General features: G+C 33.1%; 1 protein-coding gene across 3 annotated transcripts in view; it reads left to right on the forward strand.

Moving 5' to 3' along the window:
* Positions 1–16495, forward strand: part of LOC128651755 (Fc receptor-like protein 5) — a 291106-nt gene that overhangs the window by 139346 nt on the left and 135265 nt on the right. For all 3 annotated transcript variants that reach the window (XM_053704749.1, XM_053704756.1, XM_053704742.1), the window contains exon 3: positions 15672–15953. In XM_053704749.1, coding sequence (XP_053560724.1) covers positions 15672–15953 — 282 coding nt within the window. The remainder of the gene's footprint in view (positions 1–15671; positions 15954–16495) is intronic.

The raw sequence follows: 16495 nt of genomic DNA on the forward strand, positions 1-16495 counted from the left end.
TTTTCGTAGTGTTAGGTTTTTTTAATCTTGTAATTTAGTTTTTTTTATTTTTCGCTAATTTTATTTATAGTTAAAGCTTAGTTTTTTTTATTTCACAGGTAAGTTTTTATTTATTTTAAGATAATTATATTGTAATTTTAATGTAAAGTATAGGGGATAGTTAGGTTTAGGGGTTAATAGTTTAATTTAGTGATTTGCGATGTGGTGGGCCGGCGGTTTAGGGGTTAATAGGTTTATTTAGGTGTTAGCGATGTGGGGGTGGTGGTTTAGGGGTTAATCACTTTATTTTGTGTCGGAGATGTCGGTGGGAGGCGTATTAGGGGTATTTAGACTAGGGTTTTATGTTAGGGTGTTAGATTTATACATAACTTTATTTTCCCCGTAGACATCAATGGGGATTGCGTTACAGCGATCTCCATTCCGTGATCGCAGGTGTTAGTTTTTTCTAACACTTTCTCTCCATTGATGTCTATGGGGGAAAGTGTGCACAAGCATGTCAAGTCAGGCCTTGAGTTTTATGCGGTATGGAGCTTATCGCACCCTACCGCACAACAAAAGAAGGTTTTTCCGTAACTTGTAATGGCAGCGCTATGGAGAGTGCAATACCACTCATTTTTGTCCGTTATTTACGCACCCGGTTAAGTGCATAACTTGTAATCTGGGTCATTGGTAGCAGCATCTTTATTTTTTAATAAAATATCTGCAAAAAGCAGTTTTTAGGGTTTTAAACTGAAAAGTACCTTTACATTGCGGTCTATGGGAACTTTGTGTTCACAGAAAATATATATGTATATGTATATATACTGTGCATATATATTTATGTGTTAATATGTGTATATACACATATTAGCACATACATATAAATGTATGTTTTCATATACATATACAAATATATTTACACTTTGCTGCCATTGCTGCATAACTTACCCCGTTCACTGTGCGAAGTTCTCATGCCGTGTCTCACAGCATGAGAACGAGGCTCCCATAGGAGCCTATAGAAGCGCCTTCACATGAGCGCAATGCTTCCCAGCAATGCGAACGCAAGCTCACATTCACATTGCTGACAACTTGTAATACCAATAAACAAACAAACAAAGGGTGGTGTGAGTGCTAATCAGGAAAAGGTTTCTGTGCTTGAATCCCTAATATGGTCTGATAAAATCTCCAATTACAGACTATACGATAAAGAGGTGAGAGTGGTGTGGGATAAGCGCTCCAGATAAGTAGAGCCAACCAGATTATTATGAAAAAATAAAATGAAATAACAAGAGGAACTAATGATAGTAAAAAAGAATTTTTATAGTGATTTAGGTAGATGACTAGTTAATGCATACAGAATATGTTAGCATATACTCAATTACATAAGATGCCGGCATCAGTAACAATCAAACATATTAATCATATTAAAAACAGAAAAATACAGCCGATATAAAATTTCTAAAAGATTCCCTAAGTGTTTCTTAAAAATATATACGAATATGAATAAACTTGATAAAGGTTAATAACTCTTAGCACAGTAAAATTGGCTCGGCTAAATGTTACCAGTATTATTTTTAAGCAATGGAATATTTGGTCACAGTATTCAGTGGAGGCGTCTGATCTGTTCAGCCGTTAGGAGTAACTGTGAGTGATGGATCGGGAGGTGTGACGTCACGTCACCTGACTATTGTATTCCTCCAATCTCTGTGATATGCTTAAACACAAAAAGTTTGAAATTTGTATCCAATTCTCAATCGTAACAAAGTATACTTGTTTATGTGATGGTTAGTATCAATACTTGCAAGTGTCCAATGTCCAAAGAATCTGTCCAAATTTGAAAAAAACGGTTTGTTTTATCAGCAGCTCTGAATCCTATGGAGTGTTGATCCGTTTGGTTTTATGTCCGTTCTGAAATGTGAAACTTGTCCTTATCCGAAGAAGCTCCTAAGCACTTGGTTATTAGGGCTATGATGGGAGCAAAGGAAGAAACTAGGGGGCACACAGGAATTATTCATACATCGATCTCAGTGTTGATTCAAGGAGATAGAAATGAACCTGTTTTTGTGCCAGTAAAACAGTTTAGCAGTTCAATAGCCTTAGTATATAATTGGTTACACACAGGAATTACTCATATGTCCTCCCTCTATATTAATCATAGAGATAGGGATGAACCTGTAGAGTGTAACACTACCAGTACCAGTAATAAAATTCTGAATTGACAGGAGTAAGCAAATCTACGCGTTTCGGCAGTGTTAGCTGCCTTTATCAAGATGCTTACTATATGAAATTACTGCCTTTTTATAAGGAGTGTTTGATTCAGGACAGGTGTGGTTAGAGGATAGTCTAAATTAACCCTTAAGTGCTTCTAAAGTGAATGTGTTGAAGTCAGTTTCATAGATAGATGAGGTATATCTTATTAAAAAATTTTCAAAGACAATATTCCATCTAATTTCACTCATTAAGTGTTTTTGAAATGATTGCATTAGGATTAAATACATGAACAAAATACATAACCAGAATTGGAATGTTGAATCAATATTTAAATTTATGAGAAATCCCATCATTTCAGAATGTGAATTTAAGTGTAAAGATATAGTCGCCCATATCTCAACATTATACTATAACCAGTTTTTCTTTAATACAGTTTTTGTTGAAAGTGATTTTTATATATGTAAATATACATTGCTCCAAAGGTTTTTTTCATTTTATTATAATAATCTTGCAAAATTGCAATATCAGGTTGTTCTTTAATAAGCGCTAAATCAACTTGTCTATATGCTAAGAGGTGAGGGGAGGATGTGATACAAAGTAAAAGTTTTGTAGATATAGCTTCGAGACGGCTATTGTACAGTCTCGTTTATGTTTATTTCGATAGTGTATGAGTTCAATTTTTAGTGAAATAATATTTTATATGATAGATGTAATTTGGAATATGTGTTCAACTATTTTGTTTGTCTAGTGATTGTTTATAAGATAGAATTAAGATCAAAGGAACTATTAAGTCCCAATGGATGTACTGTTTTATATTCAAATATGAGTTCTGCTTCTTTTTTTAGGAGTACCTTTTCTATATTTCCCCCTCTCTTGTTCGGTCTAATTTTTTTCATTCCCCAACATTGAAAACATTTAAGGTCTCCATGGTGTATTTCATTGAAATGTTTGTAAAGTATGGTTTTTGTGGTTTTATGTTCTATGTTCCAAATATGTTCTCTCATTCTATCTTTGAATGTGCGACTGGTTTGACCTATATAGAATAAATTACACGAACATCTTATGCAGTAAATTATATTTGAGTCGTTACATGTTATGGTGTCCTTGATTGTAAATGTAACCTGTTGGTTGATAAATGTTATCTTTTTAGTTTTATTACTATATCTACAGGATTTACACTTGTGACATGGATAGAATCCAAAAATTCAAAAAATTTCTTCTTTCTTTAAGTTCACATCTTTTGAATAATCATTTTTTGTTTTGAATTCACTTGGTGACAGATAGCTTTTGAGATTTTTAGCTTTTTTGAAAATGAGATCTGGGTAATTTTTAACTGTAGTTCCTAATATAGGATCCTTTTTGATATAGTGCCAGTGTTTTTGAAGGATGGTTTTTATTTCTTTGTGGTTTGAGCTATATTCAGTTATAAATGGAATAAAATTATTGACATTAGAAGGCATTGAATTATTTGTATATAAATTTTTTCTTTTGTTAGGTTGCTTTTGTAATAAGTTGGATCTATCAGTTTTTCTTACAGAAGTTATGGTTTCTTGGATTTTTTTCTGATTGTAACCTTTATCTGCAAATCTATTTAGTAGAATGTTGCATTGTGAGTCATAAGATTCTATGTCTGAGCAGTTTTTTCTGACTCTTAGCATCTGACTTTTTGGGATGTTATCCTTCCACCTATTCAGATGGCAGCTTTGATAATGTATAAAATTATTTGAGTCTATAGTTTTGAAGTAGGTTTTGGTTTTAATTAAATTCTCTACTATCTCTACCTCAATGTCCAGGAAATGTATTGAGCTGGTGCTGTGTTCATAAGTGAAAGTGAGGCCTACATCATTAGTATTCATGTCCTCAAGGAATAGTTCTAGAATTTCGTAGTCACCCCTCCAGACTAGGAAGATATCGTCAATAAATCTTTTATAGAGCACAAGGTTCGCTCCCCACACATCATTAGATAGAAAAGTTTCTTCAAAGAATCCCATAAATAGATTCGCATAGCTGGGAGCGAACCTTGTGCCCATAGCGGTACCCCTAGTCTGGAGGTAAAATTTGTCATTAAACATGAAACTATTGTTTTTTAAAATAAACTCAATGCTATCTAGAATAAATTTGTTTTGTTCTTGTAATAGATTGGGATCGTTATTTAAATAGTGTGCAATTGCTTCTAACCCTAAATTGTGATTAATGTTTGTATATAATGAATTAACGTCACAAGTGACCATTATATAATTGTTTTGCCATTTAATTTCATTTAATACATTTAAAAAATGAGTGGAATCTTTTAAATGTGATGGTAGCTGTGTAACATAATTTTGAAGGTAATGATCAACATATTGGGAAAGGTTGGAGGATATTGATTCTATTCCTGATATAATGGGACGTCCAGGGGGTTTGGTGAGATGTTTATGAATTTTTGGCAGAAAATAAAATGTTGGATTTTTTGGAAAATTAACTTTAAGGAAATTGTATTCTGAATCTGTAATTACTCCTGATATTTTTGCCTTATCCAATAACAGATTGAGTTTCTTTTTCTGAGTTTCTATTGGATTGTTTTTAAGACTGGTATACGTCGTGTTGTCATGTAGAAGCCTATATGATTCTTCCAGGTAGTATTGTACATCCATAATTACAATACCCCCGCCTTTATCGGCGGGTTTTATTATAATCTCTTTATTATTTTGTAATGATTTTAATGTTTTACGTTCATTTGGTTTGAGATTATCTTTTATTTTGTTGTTGATTTCTAATTTCTCTAGATCTTCTTTAACATTTATTTCAAAAATTTTGATAAAGTCTCCCTTTTCTTGCATAGGGTAGAAAGTTGATTTCTCTTTTAGGTTTGAATGTATATATTTACTAGGTGTGTTTTGTGTTCTAGTGAGTGGAGTAGTTAAAAAATATTTTTTCAAAGTTAGTTTACGAACAAACTGGTTTACGTTTATTAGTGTTTCAAATTTGTTCATTTTGCACATTGGTGCAAAGGTTAGACCTTTTTTTAAAACTCTTTCTTCATCTATATTTAGTTTATATTTACTCAAGTTGAATATACCAGTGTTCTGATCAGTTTTTGAGGTGATTATCTTAGTCTTTTTTGTGGGTTTTCTCCCTCTTCTCCCTCTCTTTCTCTTTTTCCTTTTGGTGTTCCCCAAATGGAATTTTGTGTTTTTGAAGTATTTTTTTGGTGTCCTGTATGTTGTGAAGTTTGTCCTAAAAAATGACTATTGGTTTTTTGAAAAGGAACATTCTCAAAATTATCATGGGTGTCTGACAAAGGTTCAAAACTATTAGATAAAGGAATTCTCCAATTGTGAGTATTTGTTCTTTCTCTATAATTATTGGAAGATGAGTTTCCTGAGTCACGATATCTATTGTGATAGGATCTATAGTGCATATTTTGATATGATCTATTGTGATGGGATCTATCCTGGTATTGATTATTTTTATCATAATATTGCTGATTTGATCTATAATCATAATCATTTCTCTCATTGTAATAATTTCTATTTGGTATATAGAAGTTATTATTCGTGCCTCTATTACCAGATATGGATTGATTCCTTTGATAATGAGGTTTGTTTTGAAAGTTATGAAAGTTGTGATTTCTGTTGTGATTATAATTATTATCATTGTGTGTATTAATGTTTTCTTTATTAGATGTTGTTTTATTTTCTTTTATAGTTTTGTGTTTACTAAAGATGGATGCATTGATTTGGATGTTTTGTGGGTCTTTATTAGTGTGGGGTTTTGTTGTTTGATCTATTGTGGATGATGAACATGGAATAATGTCATTATCTTCTTCTTCTATTTCTGTGGTTATTTGACTATTCTCAGATTTATTAGCAATTTTATAATCATCCATATCTCTTTTAAATTTATTGTTTTTACCTATTTGTAACATTTGTTTAAATTCCATGATATTTTTAATCATGATTTGTTGTTTATTTATATATTCTTTATCGTTAGTAAACGGTTTTAATTTATCTTTAAATGTATCAATATCATTTTTTATTTGAGTTAGAGAACGATTTCTGGATTTAATTAATATTTTTAACAGATCTAGTGATGCATTTTCTAAGGTGCTGTACCACTCAGTTGCTAGATCTTCATTCAGTTCGAAAGTACAATCTTTTTTTAGTCTTAGTCCTCTAGGAACCATTTTTGACTCTATATATTTCTGGGTATATGATAATTCAACTGAATATTTGATCTCCTTTAGGAGTGTATCTTCTAATTCCTTACAAGTGTTGTGTAAATTAATATCATCCAGTGGTAGCGATTCCATTGTTTCAAAATTATTGGTTTGGATTTCTGATAACATATTTTCTCTAAAAGAAAATAGTTCCATTATGTGTGCGAAAAAGTATCTACCGATACAGTGGTTTAGAAGTTATATGTGAAAACAGTGTGTATTTTTTAAAAGAAATATCTATTATGAACAAATTTCTCAAATTATAGAACTTATTGTGTTTGGAATATTTTTCTTAGTGAGTGACAAGCTACTACAAACACCTGGAGATTATACTAATAAACAAACAAACAAAGGGTGGTGTGAGTGCTAATCAGGAAAAGGTTTCTGTGCTTGAATCCCTAATATGGTCTGATAAAATCTCCAATTACAGACTATACGATAAAGAGGTGAGAGTGGTGTGGGATAAGCGCTCCAGATAAGTAGAGCCAACCAGATTATTATGAAAAAATAAAATGAAATAACAAGAGGAACTAATGATAGTAAAAAAGAATTTTTATAGTGATTTAGGTAGATGACTAGTTAATGCATACAGAATATGTTAGCATATACTCAATTACATAAGATGCCGGCATCAGTAACAATCAAACATATTAATCATATTAAAAACAGAAAAATACAGCCGATATAAAATTTCTAAAAGATTCCCTAAGTGTTTCTTAAAAATATATACGAATATGAATAAACTTGATAAAGGTTAATAACTCTTAGCACAGTAAAATAAACAGTAAGCATATCACAGAGATTGGAGGAATACAATAGTCAGGTGACGTGACGTCACACCTCCCGATCCATCACTCACAGTTACTCCTAACGGCTGAACAGATCAGACGCCTCCACTGAATACTGTGACCAAATATTCCATTGCTTAAAAATAATACTGGTAACATTTAGCCGAGCCAATTTTACTGTGCTAAGAGTTATTAACCTTTATCAAGTTTATTCATATTCGTATATATTTTTAAGAAACACTTAGGGAATCTTTTAGAAATTTTATATCGGCTGTATTTTTCTGTTTTTAATATGATTAATATGTTTGATTGTTACTGATGCCGGCATCTTATGTAATTGAGTATATGCTAACATATTCTGTATGCATTAACTAGTCATCTACCTAAATCACTATAAAAATTCTTTTTTACTATCATTAGTTCCTCTTGTTATTTCATTTTATTTTTTCATAATAATCTGGTTGGCTCTACTTATCTGGAGCGCTTATCCCACACCACTCTCACCTCTTTATCGTATAGTCTGTAATTGGAGATTTTATCAGACCATATTAGGGATTCAAGCACAGAAACCTTTTCCTGATTAGCACTCACACCACCCTTTGTTTGTTTGTTTATTAGTATAATCTCCAGGTGTTTGTAGTAGCTTGTCACTCACTAAGAAAAATATTCCAAACACAATAAGTTCTATAATTTGAGAAATTTGTTCATAATAGATATTTCTTTTAAAAAATACACACTGTTTTCACATATAACTTCTAAACCACTGTATCGGTAGATACTTTTTCGCACACATAATGGAACTATTTTCTTTTAGAGAAAATATGTTATCAGAAATCCAAACCAATAATTTTGAAACAATGGAATCGCTACCACTGGATGATATTAATTTACACAACACTTGTAAGGAATTAGAAGATACACTCCTAAAGGAGATCAAATATTCAGTTGAATTATCATATACCCAGAAATATATAGAGTCAAAAATGGTTCCTAGAGGACTAAGACTAAAAAAAGATTGTACTTTCGAACTGAATGAAGATCTAGCAACTGAGTGGTACAGCACCTTAGAAAATGCATCACTAGATCTGTTAAAAATATTAATTAAATCCAGAAATCGTTCTCTAACTCAAATAAAAAATGATATTGATACATTTAAAGATAAATTAAAACCGTTTACTAACGATAAAGAATATATAAATAAACAACAAATCATGATTAAAAATATCATGGAATTTAAACAAATGTTACAAATAGGTAAAAACAATAAATTTAAAAGAGATATGGATGATTATAAAATTGCTAATAAATCTGAGAATAGTCAAATAACCACAGAAATAGAAGAAGAAGATAATGACATTATTCCATGTTCATCATCCACAATAGATCAAACAACAAAACCCCACACTAATAAAGACCCACAAAACATCCAAATCAATGCATCCATCTTTAGTAAACACAAAACTATAAAAGAAAATAAAACAACATCTAATAAAGAAAACATTAATACACACAATGATAATAATTATAATCACAACAGAAATCACAACTTTCATAACTTTCAAAACAAACCTCATTATCAAAGGAATCAATCCATATCTGGTAATAGAGGCACGAATAATAACTTCTATATACCAAATAGAAATTATTACAATGAGAGAAATGATTATGATTATAGATCAAATCAGCAATATTATGATAAAAATAATCAATACCAGGATAGATCCCATCACAATAGATCATATCAAAATATGCACTATAGATCCTATCACAATAGATATCGTGACTCAGGAAACTCATCTTCCAATAATTATAGAGAAAGAACAAATACTCACAATTGGAGAATTCCTTTATCTAATAGTTTTGAACCTTTGTCAGACACCCATGATAATTTTGAGAATGTTCCTTTTCAAAAAACCAATAGTCATTTTTTAGGACAAACTTCACAACATACAGGACACCAAAAAAATACTTCAAAAACACAAAATTCCATTTGGGGAACACCAAAAGGAAAAAGAGAAAGAGAGGGAGAAGAGGGAGAAAACCCACAAAAAAGACTAAGATAATCACCTCAAAAACTGATCAGAACACTGGTATATTCAACTTGAGTAAATATAAACTAAATATAGATGAAGAAAGAGTTTTAAAAAAAGGTCTAACCTTTGCACCAATGTGCAAAATGAACAAATTCGAAACACTAATAAACGTAAACCAGTTTGTTCGTAAACTAACTTTGAAAAAATATTTTTTAACTACTCCACTCACTAGAACACAAAACACACCTAGTAAATATATACATTCAAACCTAAAAGAGAAATCAACTTTCTACCCTATGCAAGAAAAGGGAGACTTTATCAAAATTTTTGAAATAAATGTTAAAGAAGATCTAGAGAAATTAGAAATCAACAACAAAATAAAAGATAATCTCAAACCAAATGAACGTAAAACATTAAAATCATTACAAAATAATAAAGAGATTATAATAAAACCCGCCGATAAAGGCGGGGGTATTGTAATTATGGATGTACAATACTACCTGGAAGAATCATATAGGCTTCTACATGACAACACGACGTATACCAGTCTTAAAAACAATCCAATAGAAACTCAGAAAAAGAAACTCAATCTGTTATTGGATAAGGCAAAAATATCAGGAGTAATTACAGATTCAGAATACAATTTCCTTAAAGTTAATTTTCCAAAAAATCCAACATTTTATTTTCTGCCAAAAATTCATAAACATCTCACCAAACCCCCTAGACGTCCCATTATATCAGGAATAGAATCAATATCCTCCAACCTTTCCCAATATGTTGATCATTACCTTCAAAATTATGTTACACAGCTACCATCACATTTAAAAGATTCCACTCATTTTTTAAATGTATTAAATGAAATTAAATGGCAAAACAATTATATAATGGTCACTTGTGACGTTAATTCATTATATACAAACATTAATCACAATTTAGGGTTAGAAGCAATTGCACACTATTTAAATAACGATCCCAATCTATTACAAGAACAAAACAAATTTATTCTAGATAGCATTGAGTTTATTTTAAAAAACAATAGTTTCATGTTTAATGACAAATTTTACCTCCAGACTAGGGGTACCGCTATGGGCACAAGGTTCGCTCCCAGCTATGCGAATCTATTTATGGGATTCTTTGAAGAAACTTTTCTATCTAATGATGTGTGGGGAGCGAACCTTGTGCTCTATAAAAGATTTATTGACGATATCTTCCTAGTCTGGAGGGGTGACTACGAAATTCTAGAACTATTCCTTGAGGACATGAATACTAATGATGTAGGCCTCACTTTCACTTATGAACACAGCACCAGCTCAATACATTTCCTGGACATTGAGGTAGAGATAGTAGAGAATTTAATTAAAACCAAAACCTACTTCAAAACTATAGACTCAAATAATTTTATACATTATCAAAGCTGCCATCTGAATAGGTGGAAGGATAACATCCCAAAAAGTCAGATGCTAAGAGTCAGAAAAAACTGCTCAGACATAGAATCTTATGACTCACAATGCAACATTCTACTAAATAGATTTGCAGATAAAGGTTACAATCAGAAAAAAATCCAAGAAACCATAACTTCTGTAAGAAAAACTGATAGATCCAACTTATTACAAAAGCAACCTAACAAAAGAAAAAATTTATATACAAATAATTCAATGCCTTCTAATGTCAATAATTTTATTCCATTTATAACTGAATATAGCTCAAACCACAAAGAAATAAAAACCATCCTTCAAAAACACTGGCACTATATCAAAAAGGATCCTATATTAGGAACTACAGTTAAAAATTACCCAGATCTCATTTTCAAAAAAGCTAAAAATCTCAAAAGCTATCTGTCACCAAGTGAATTCAAAACAAAAAATGATTATTCAAAAGATGTGAACTTAAAGAAAGAAGAAATTTTTGGATTCTATCCATGTCACAAGTGTAAATCCTGTAGATATAGTAATAAAACTAAAAAGATAACATTTATCAACCAACAGGTTACATTTACAATCAAGGACACCATAACATGTAACGACTCAAATATAATTTACTGCATAAGATGTTCGTGTAATTTATTCTATATAGGTCAAACCAGTCGCACATTCAAAGATAGAATGAGAGAACATATTTGGAACATAGAACATAAAACCACAAAAACCATACTTTACAAACATTTCAATGAAATACACCATGGAGACCTTAAATGTTTTCAATGTTGGGGAATGAAAAAAATTAGACCGAACAAGAGAGGGGGAAATATAGAAAAGGTACTCCTAAAAAAAGAAGCAGAACTCATATTTGAATATAAAACAGTACATCCATTGGGACTTAATAGTTCCTTTGATCTTAATTCTATCTTATAAACAATCACTAGACAAACAAAATAGTTGAACACATATTCCAAATTACATCTATCATATAAAATATTATTTCACTAAAAATTGAACTCATACACTATCGAAATAAACATAAACGAGACTGTACAATAGCCGTCTCGAAGCTATATCTACAAAACTTTTACTTTGTATCACATCCTCCCCTCACCTCTTAGCATATAGACAAGTTGATTTAGCGCTTATTAAAGAACAACCTGATATTGCAATTTTGCAAGATTATTATAATAAAATGAAAAAAACCTTTGGAGCAATGTATATTTACATATATAAAAATCACTTTCAACAAAAACTGTATTAAAGAAAAACTGGTTATAGTATAATGTTGAGATATGGGCGACTATATCTTTACACTTAAATTCACATTCTGAAATGATGGGATTTCTCATAAATTTAAATATTGATTCAACATTCCAATTCTGGTTATGTATTTTGTTCATGTATTTAATCCTAATGCAATCATTTCAAAAACACTTAATGAGTGAAATTAGATGGAATATTGTCTTTGAAAATTTTTTAATAAGATATACCTCATCTATCTATGAAACTGACTTCAACACATTCACTTTAGAAGCACTTAAGGGTTAATTTAGACTATCCTCTAACCACACCTGTCCTGAATCAAACACTCCTTATAAAAAGGCAGTAATTTCATATAGTAAGCATCTTGATAAAGGCAGCTAACACTGCCGAAACGCGTAGATTTGCTTACTCCTGTCAATTCAGAATTTTATTACTGGTACTGGTAGTGTTACACTCTACAGGTTCATCCCTATCTCTATGATTAATATAGAGGGAGGACATATGAGTAATTCCTGTGTGTAACCAATTATATACTAAGGCTATTGAACTGCTAAACTGTTTTACTGGCACAAAAACAGGTTCATTTCTATCTCCTTGAATCAACACTGAGATCGATGTATGAATAATTCCTGTGTGCCCCCTAGTTTCTTCCTTTGCTCCCATCATAGCCCTAATAACCAAGTGCTTAGGAGCTTCTTCGGATAAGGACAAGTTTCACATTTCAGAACGGACATAAAACCAAACGGATCAACACTCCATAGGATTCAGAGCTGCTGATAAAACAAACCGTTTTTTTCAAATTTGGACAGATTCTTTGGACATTGGACACTTGCAAGTATTGATACTAACCATCACATAAACAAGTATACTTTGTTACGATTGAGAATTGGATACAAATTTCAAACTTTTTGTGTTTAAGCATATCACAGAGATTGGAGGAATACAATAGTCAGGTGACGTGACGTCACACCTCCCGATCCATCACTCACAGTTACTCCTAACGGCTGAACAGATCAGACGCCTCCACTGAATACTGTGACCAAATATTCCATTGCTTAAAAATAATACTGGTAACATTTAGCCGAGCCAATTTTACTGTGCTAAGAGTTATTAACCTTTATCAAGTTTATTCATATTCGTATATATTTTTAAGAAACACTTAGGGAATCTTTTAGAAATTTTATATCGGCTGTATTTTTCTGTTTTTAATATGATTAATATGTTTGATTGTTACTGATGCCGGCATCTTATGTAATTGAGTATATGCTAACATATTCTGTATGCATTAACTAGTCATCTACCTAAATCACTATAAAAATTCTTTTTTACTATCATTAGTTCCTCTTGTTATTTCATTTTATTTTTTCATAATAATCTGGTTGGCTCTACTTATCTGGAGCGCTTATCCCACACCACTCTCACCTCTTTAACTTGTAATACCAGCACACTTTAGTGTGAGCTGGTATTACTCAGTGGAGGGCTAATATCGCTTTCGCAAAAGCGATATTTAGCGCTCAACTTGTAATCTGGCCTTAATGGGCCTATTGTTTTTATCTGTTGACAAAACCTATGTTCTAATGTAAATTTCCATAATCTCATTTACAAAAAACATAATCACCATAATACATAAACTTCTTTAACCCCTTAATGACCACAGCACTTTTTCATTTTCTGTCCGTTTGGGACCAAGGCTATTTTTACATTTTTGCGGTGTTTGTGTTTAGCTGTAATTTTCCTCTTGCTCATTTACTGTACCCACACATATTATATACCGTTTTTCTCGCCATTAAATGGACTTTCCAAAGATACCATTATTTTCATCATATCTTATAATTTATTATAAAAAAATTTATAAAATATGAGAAAAAAATAGAAAAAACACACTTTTTCTAACTTTGACCCCCAAAATCTGTTACACATCTACAACCACCAAAAAACACCCATGCTAAATATTTTCTAAATTTTGTCCTGAGTTTAGAAATACCCAATGTTTACATGTTCTTTGCTTTTTTTGCAAGTTATAGGGCCATAAATACAAGTAGCACTTTGCTATTTCCAAACCATTTTATTCAAGATTAGTGCTAGTTACATTGGGACACTGATATCTTTCAGGAATCCCTGAATATCCCTTGACATGTATATATTTTTTTTTAGAAGACATCCCAAAGTATTGATCTAGGCCCATTTTGGTATATTTCATGCCACCATTTCACCGCCAAATGCGATCAAATACAAAAAATCGTTCACTTTTTCACAAACTTTCGGTTTCTCACTGAAATTATTTACAAACAGCATGTGCAATTATGGCACAAATGGTTTGGTAATTAGAAGGCCGCTAAATGCCGCTGCGCACCACACGTGTATTATGCCCAGCAGTGCAGAGGTTAATTAGGGAGCTTGTAGGGAGCTTGTAGGGTTAATTTTAGCTTTAGTCTAGTGTAGCAGACAACCCAAAGTATTGATCTAGGCACATTTTGGTATATTTCATGCCACCATTTCACCGCCAAATGCGATCAAATAAAAAAAAAAGTTCCCTTTTTCACAAACTTTTTGTTTCTCACTGAAATTATTTACAAACAGCTTGTGCAATTATGGCATAAATGGTTGTAAATTTTTCTCTGTGATCCCCTTTGTTCAGAAATAGCAGACATATATGGCTTTGGCGTTGCTTTTTGGTACTTAGGCCGCTAAATGCGCATCACATGTATTATGGCTAGCAGTGAAGGGGTTAATTAGGTAGCTTGTAGGGAGCTTGCAGGGTTAATTTTAGCTTTAGTGTAGAGCTTAGCCTCCCACCTGAAACATCAGACCCCCTGATCCCTCCCAAACAGCTCTCTTCCCTCCCCCACCCCACAATTGTCCCCGCCATCTTAAGTACTGGCAGAAACTGCCAGTACTAAAATGAAAGCTATATTTGGGCTTTTTTTTTTTTTAAAGAAAAGGCATATTTACATATGCTGCTCTGTAGGACCCCCCTTTAGCCCCCAACCTGACTGATCCCCCACCAAACAGCTCTCTAACTCTCCCCCTCTGTCTTAATGGCCGCCATCTTGGGTACTGGCAGCTGTCTGCCAGTACCCAGTTTAGAATAAAATTGATGATATTTTTTAATTTTTCCCCTTTTCTGTAGTGTAGCTCCCTGCCCCACCAAAGACCAACCCCCCACCCCCTCCTAGATACCTTCGATTTATATTTTTCAAATTAAAATACCCCTTTCTCAAACTTTTATACACTTTTATATTTTCTGTAGTGTAGCGTTCCCACCCGCTCCCGCCCCGTGCACGCGCCCGCCCGCCGCCCCCCGTGCACGCGCGCGCCCGTGCGCGCCCCCATCGGCCCTGCCCCCGATCCCGCCCCCTCTACATTACCCGGCCCATCGATGGCCGCCCACCCGCCTCCCAAGTCGGCTCCCACCCACCAACGATACTGGCCATCGATGTCCGGTGCAGAGAGGGCCACAGAGTGGCTCTCTCTGCATCGGATGGCCATCTAGAGTTATTGCAGGATGCCTCCATATCGAGGCATCACTGCAATAACCGGAAAGCAGCTGGAATCGAGCAGGATCGCTTCCAGCTGCTTTCCACACCGAGGACGTGCAGGGTACGTCCTCAGATGTTAACTGCCTTTTTTTTGAGGACGTACCCTGCACGTCCTCGGTCGTTAAGGGGTTAAAAACCTTTTAGTCCATAAACTGTAGTTGCCTAGTTATTGCTTTTTTTTCTATCTATGCAAATTATTAATCAGTTGTTTAACTAATTGAATTTTGTGTCTCCATTAGAGCTGTTTTCTCATCCAGCAATAAAGGTGAGCTCATATCAGATGAGAGAAGGATCTAACATGACTGTATCATGTCACACATCCCTTAATGTACTCAGAGAATCCACAGTACTGCAAACTGCTTTCTACAAAAATGCAAAGCTTGTGAAAGAATTCAGCTTTTCCAATGAACATCAAATTATCTTTGCTCAGTTGGAGGACTCAGGAGATTATACTTGTGAAGTAACAAATCTTCCAAACACTGTAAGGAAAATGAGCAATTCTTTAACAATCTACATTCAAGGTAAGCAGAAAGCTGGACATATTTAAAGGAACATTGTGCTAAAAATAAATTTCTATAATGCATTTGACAAATCAGTAGCTGTACAAGTCTAAATAAGTTTTGCTTGATAAAACTGATAATTAAAACATGTTTACATTTAAATTGCAACTAATACTGCAGTATTGATTTTGAACTTCCTACTATTTCTCACTGGCTGATTAGGGAAACTGACTCTTCTTTACTGGTGGATAGTGACACTCTTTTTTTAATTCTCAAAACTGAAATAAATTTTAAATTTTTTGGAGGAGACAAAGATTTCCAAAACTCCAAAAGCCCTTAACCATCCCCCCTCCCCCCCCCCCCACCACCACCTCACTAGTAAACCAGTCTTATCTTTGCCTCTACAGGAGGAAAGTAAAGAATGGAGGTGCTCCAGATGTTCTTATGTGAGAGGGGTCCTTAGACCAATTTGAGGCCCATTTTTCCCACAGAGAGCTACTGTTTGGACAGAGGGAAGTTTATGGAGTATTGAGTAGTGGTGCAATTACACCCAGTGGGAGTTA

The sequence above is a fragment of the Bombina bombina genome, chromosome 1 (assembly GCF_027579735.1).
Source record: "Bombina bombina isolate aBomBom1 chromosome 1, aBomBom1.pri, whole genome shotgun sequence".
NCBI classification, from domain to species: domain Eukaryota; kingdom Metazoa; phylum Chordata; class Amphibia; order Anura; family Bombinatoridae; genus Bombina; species Bombina bombina.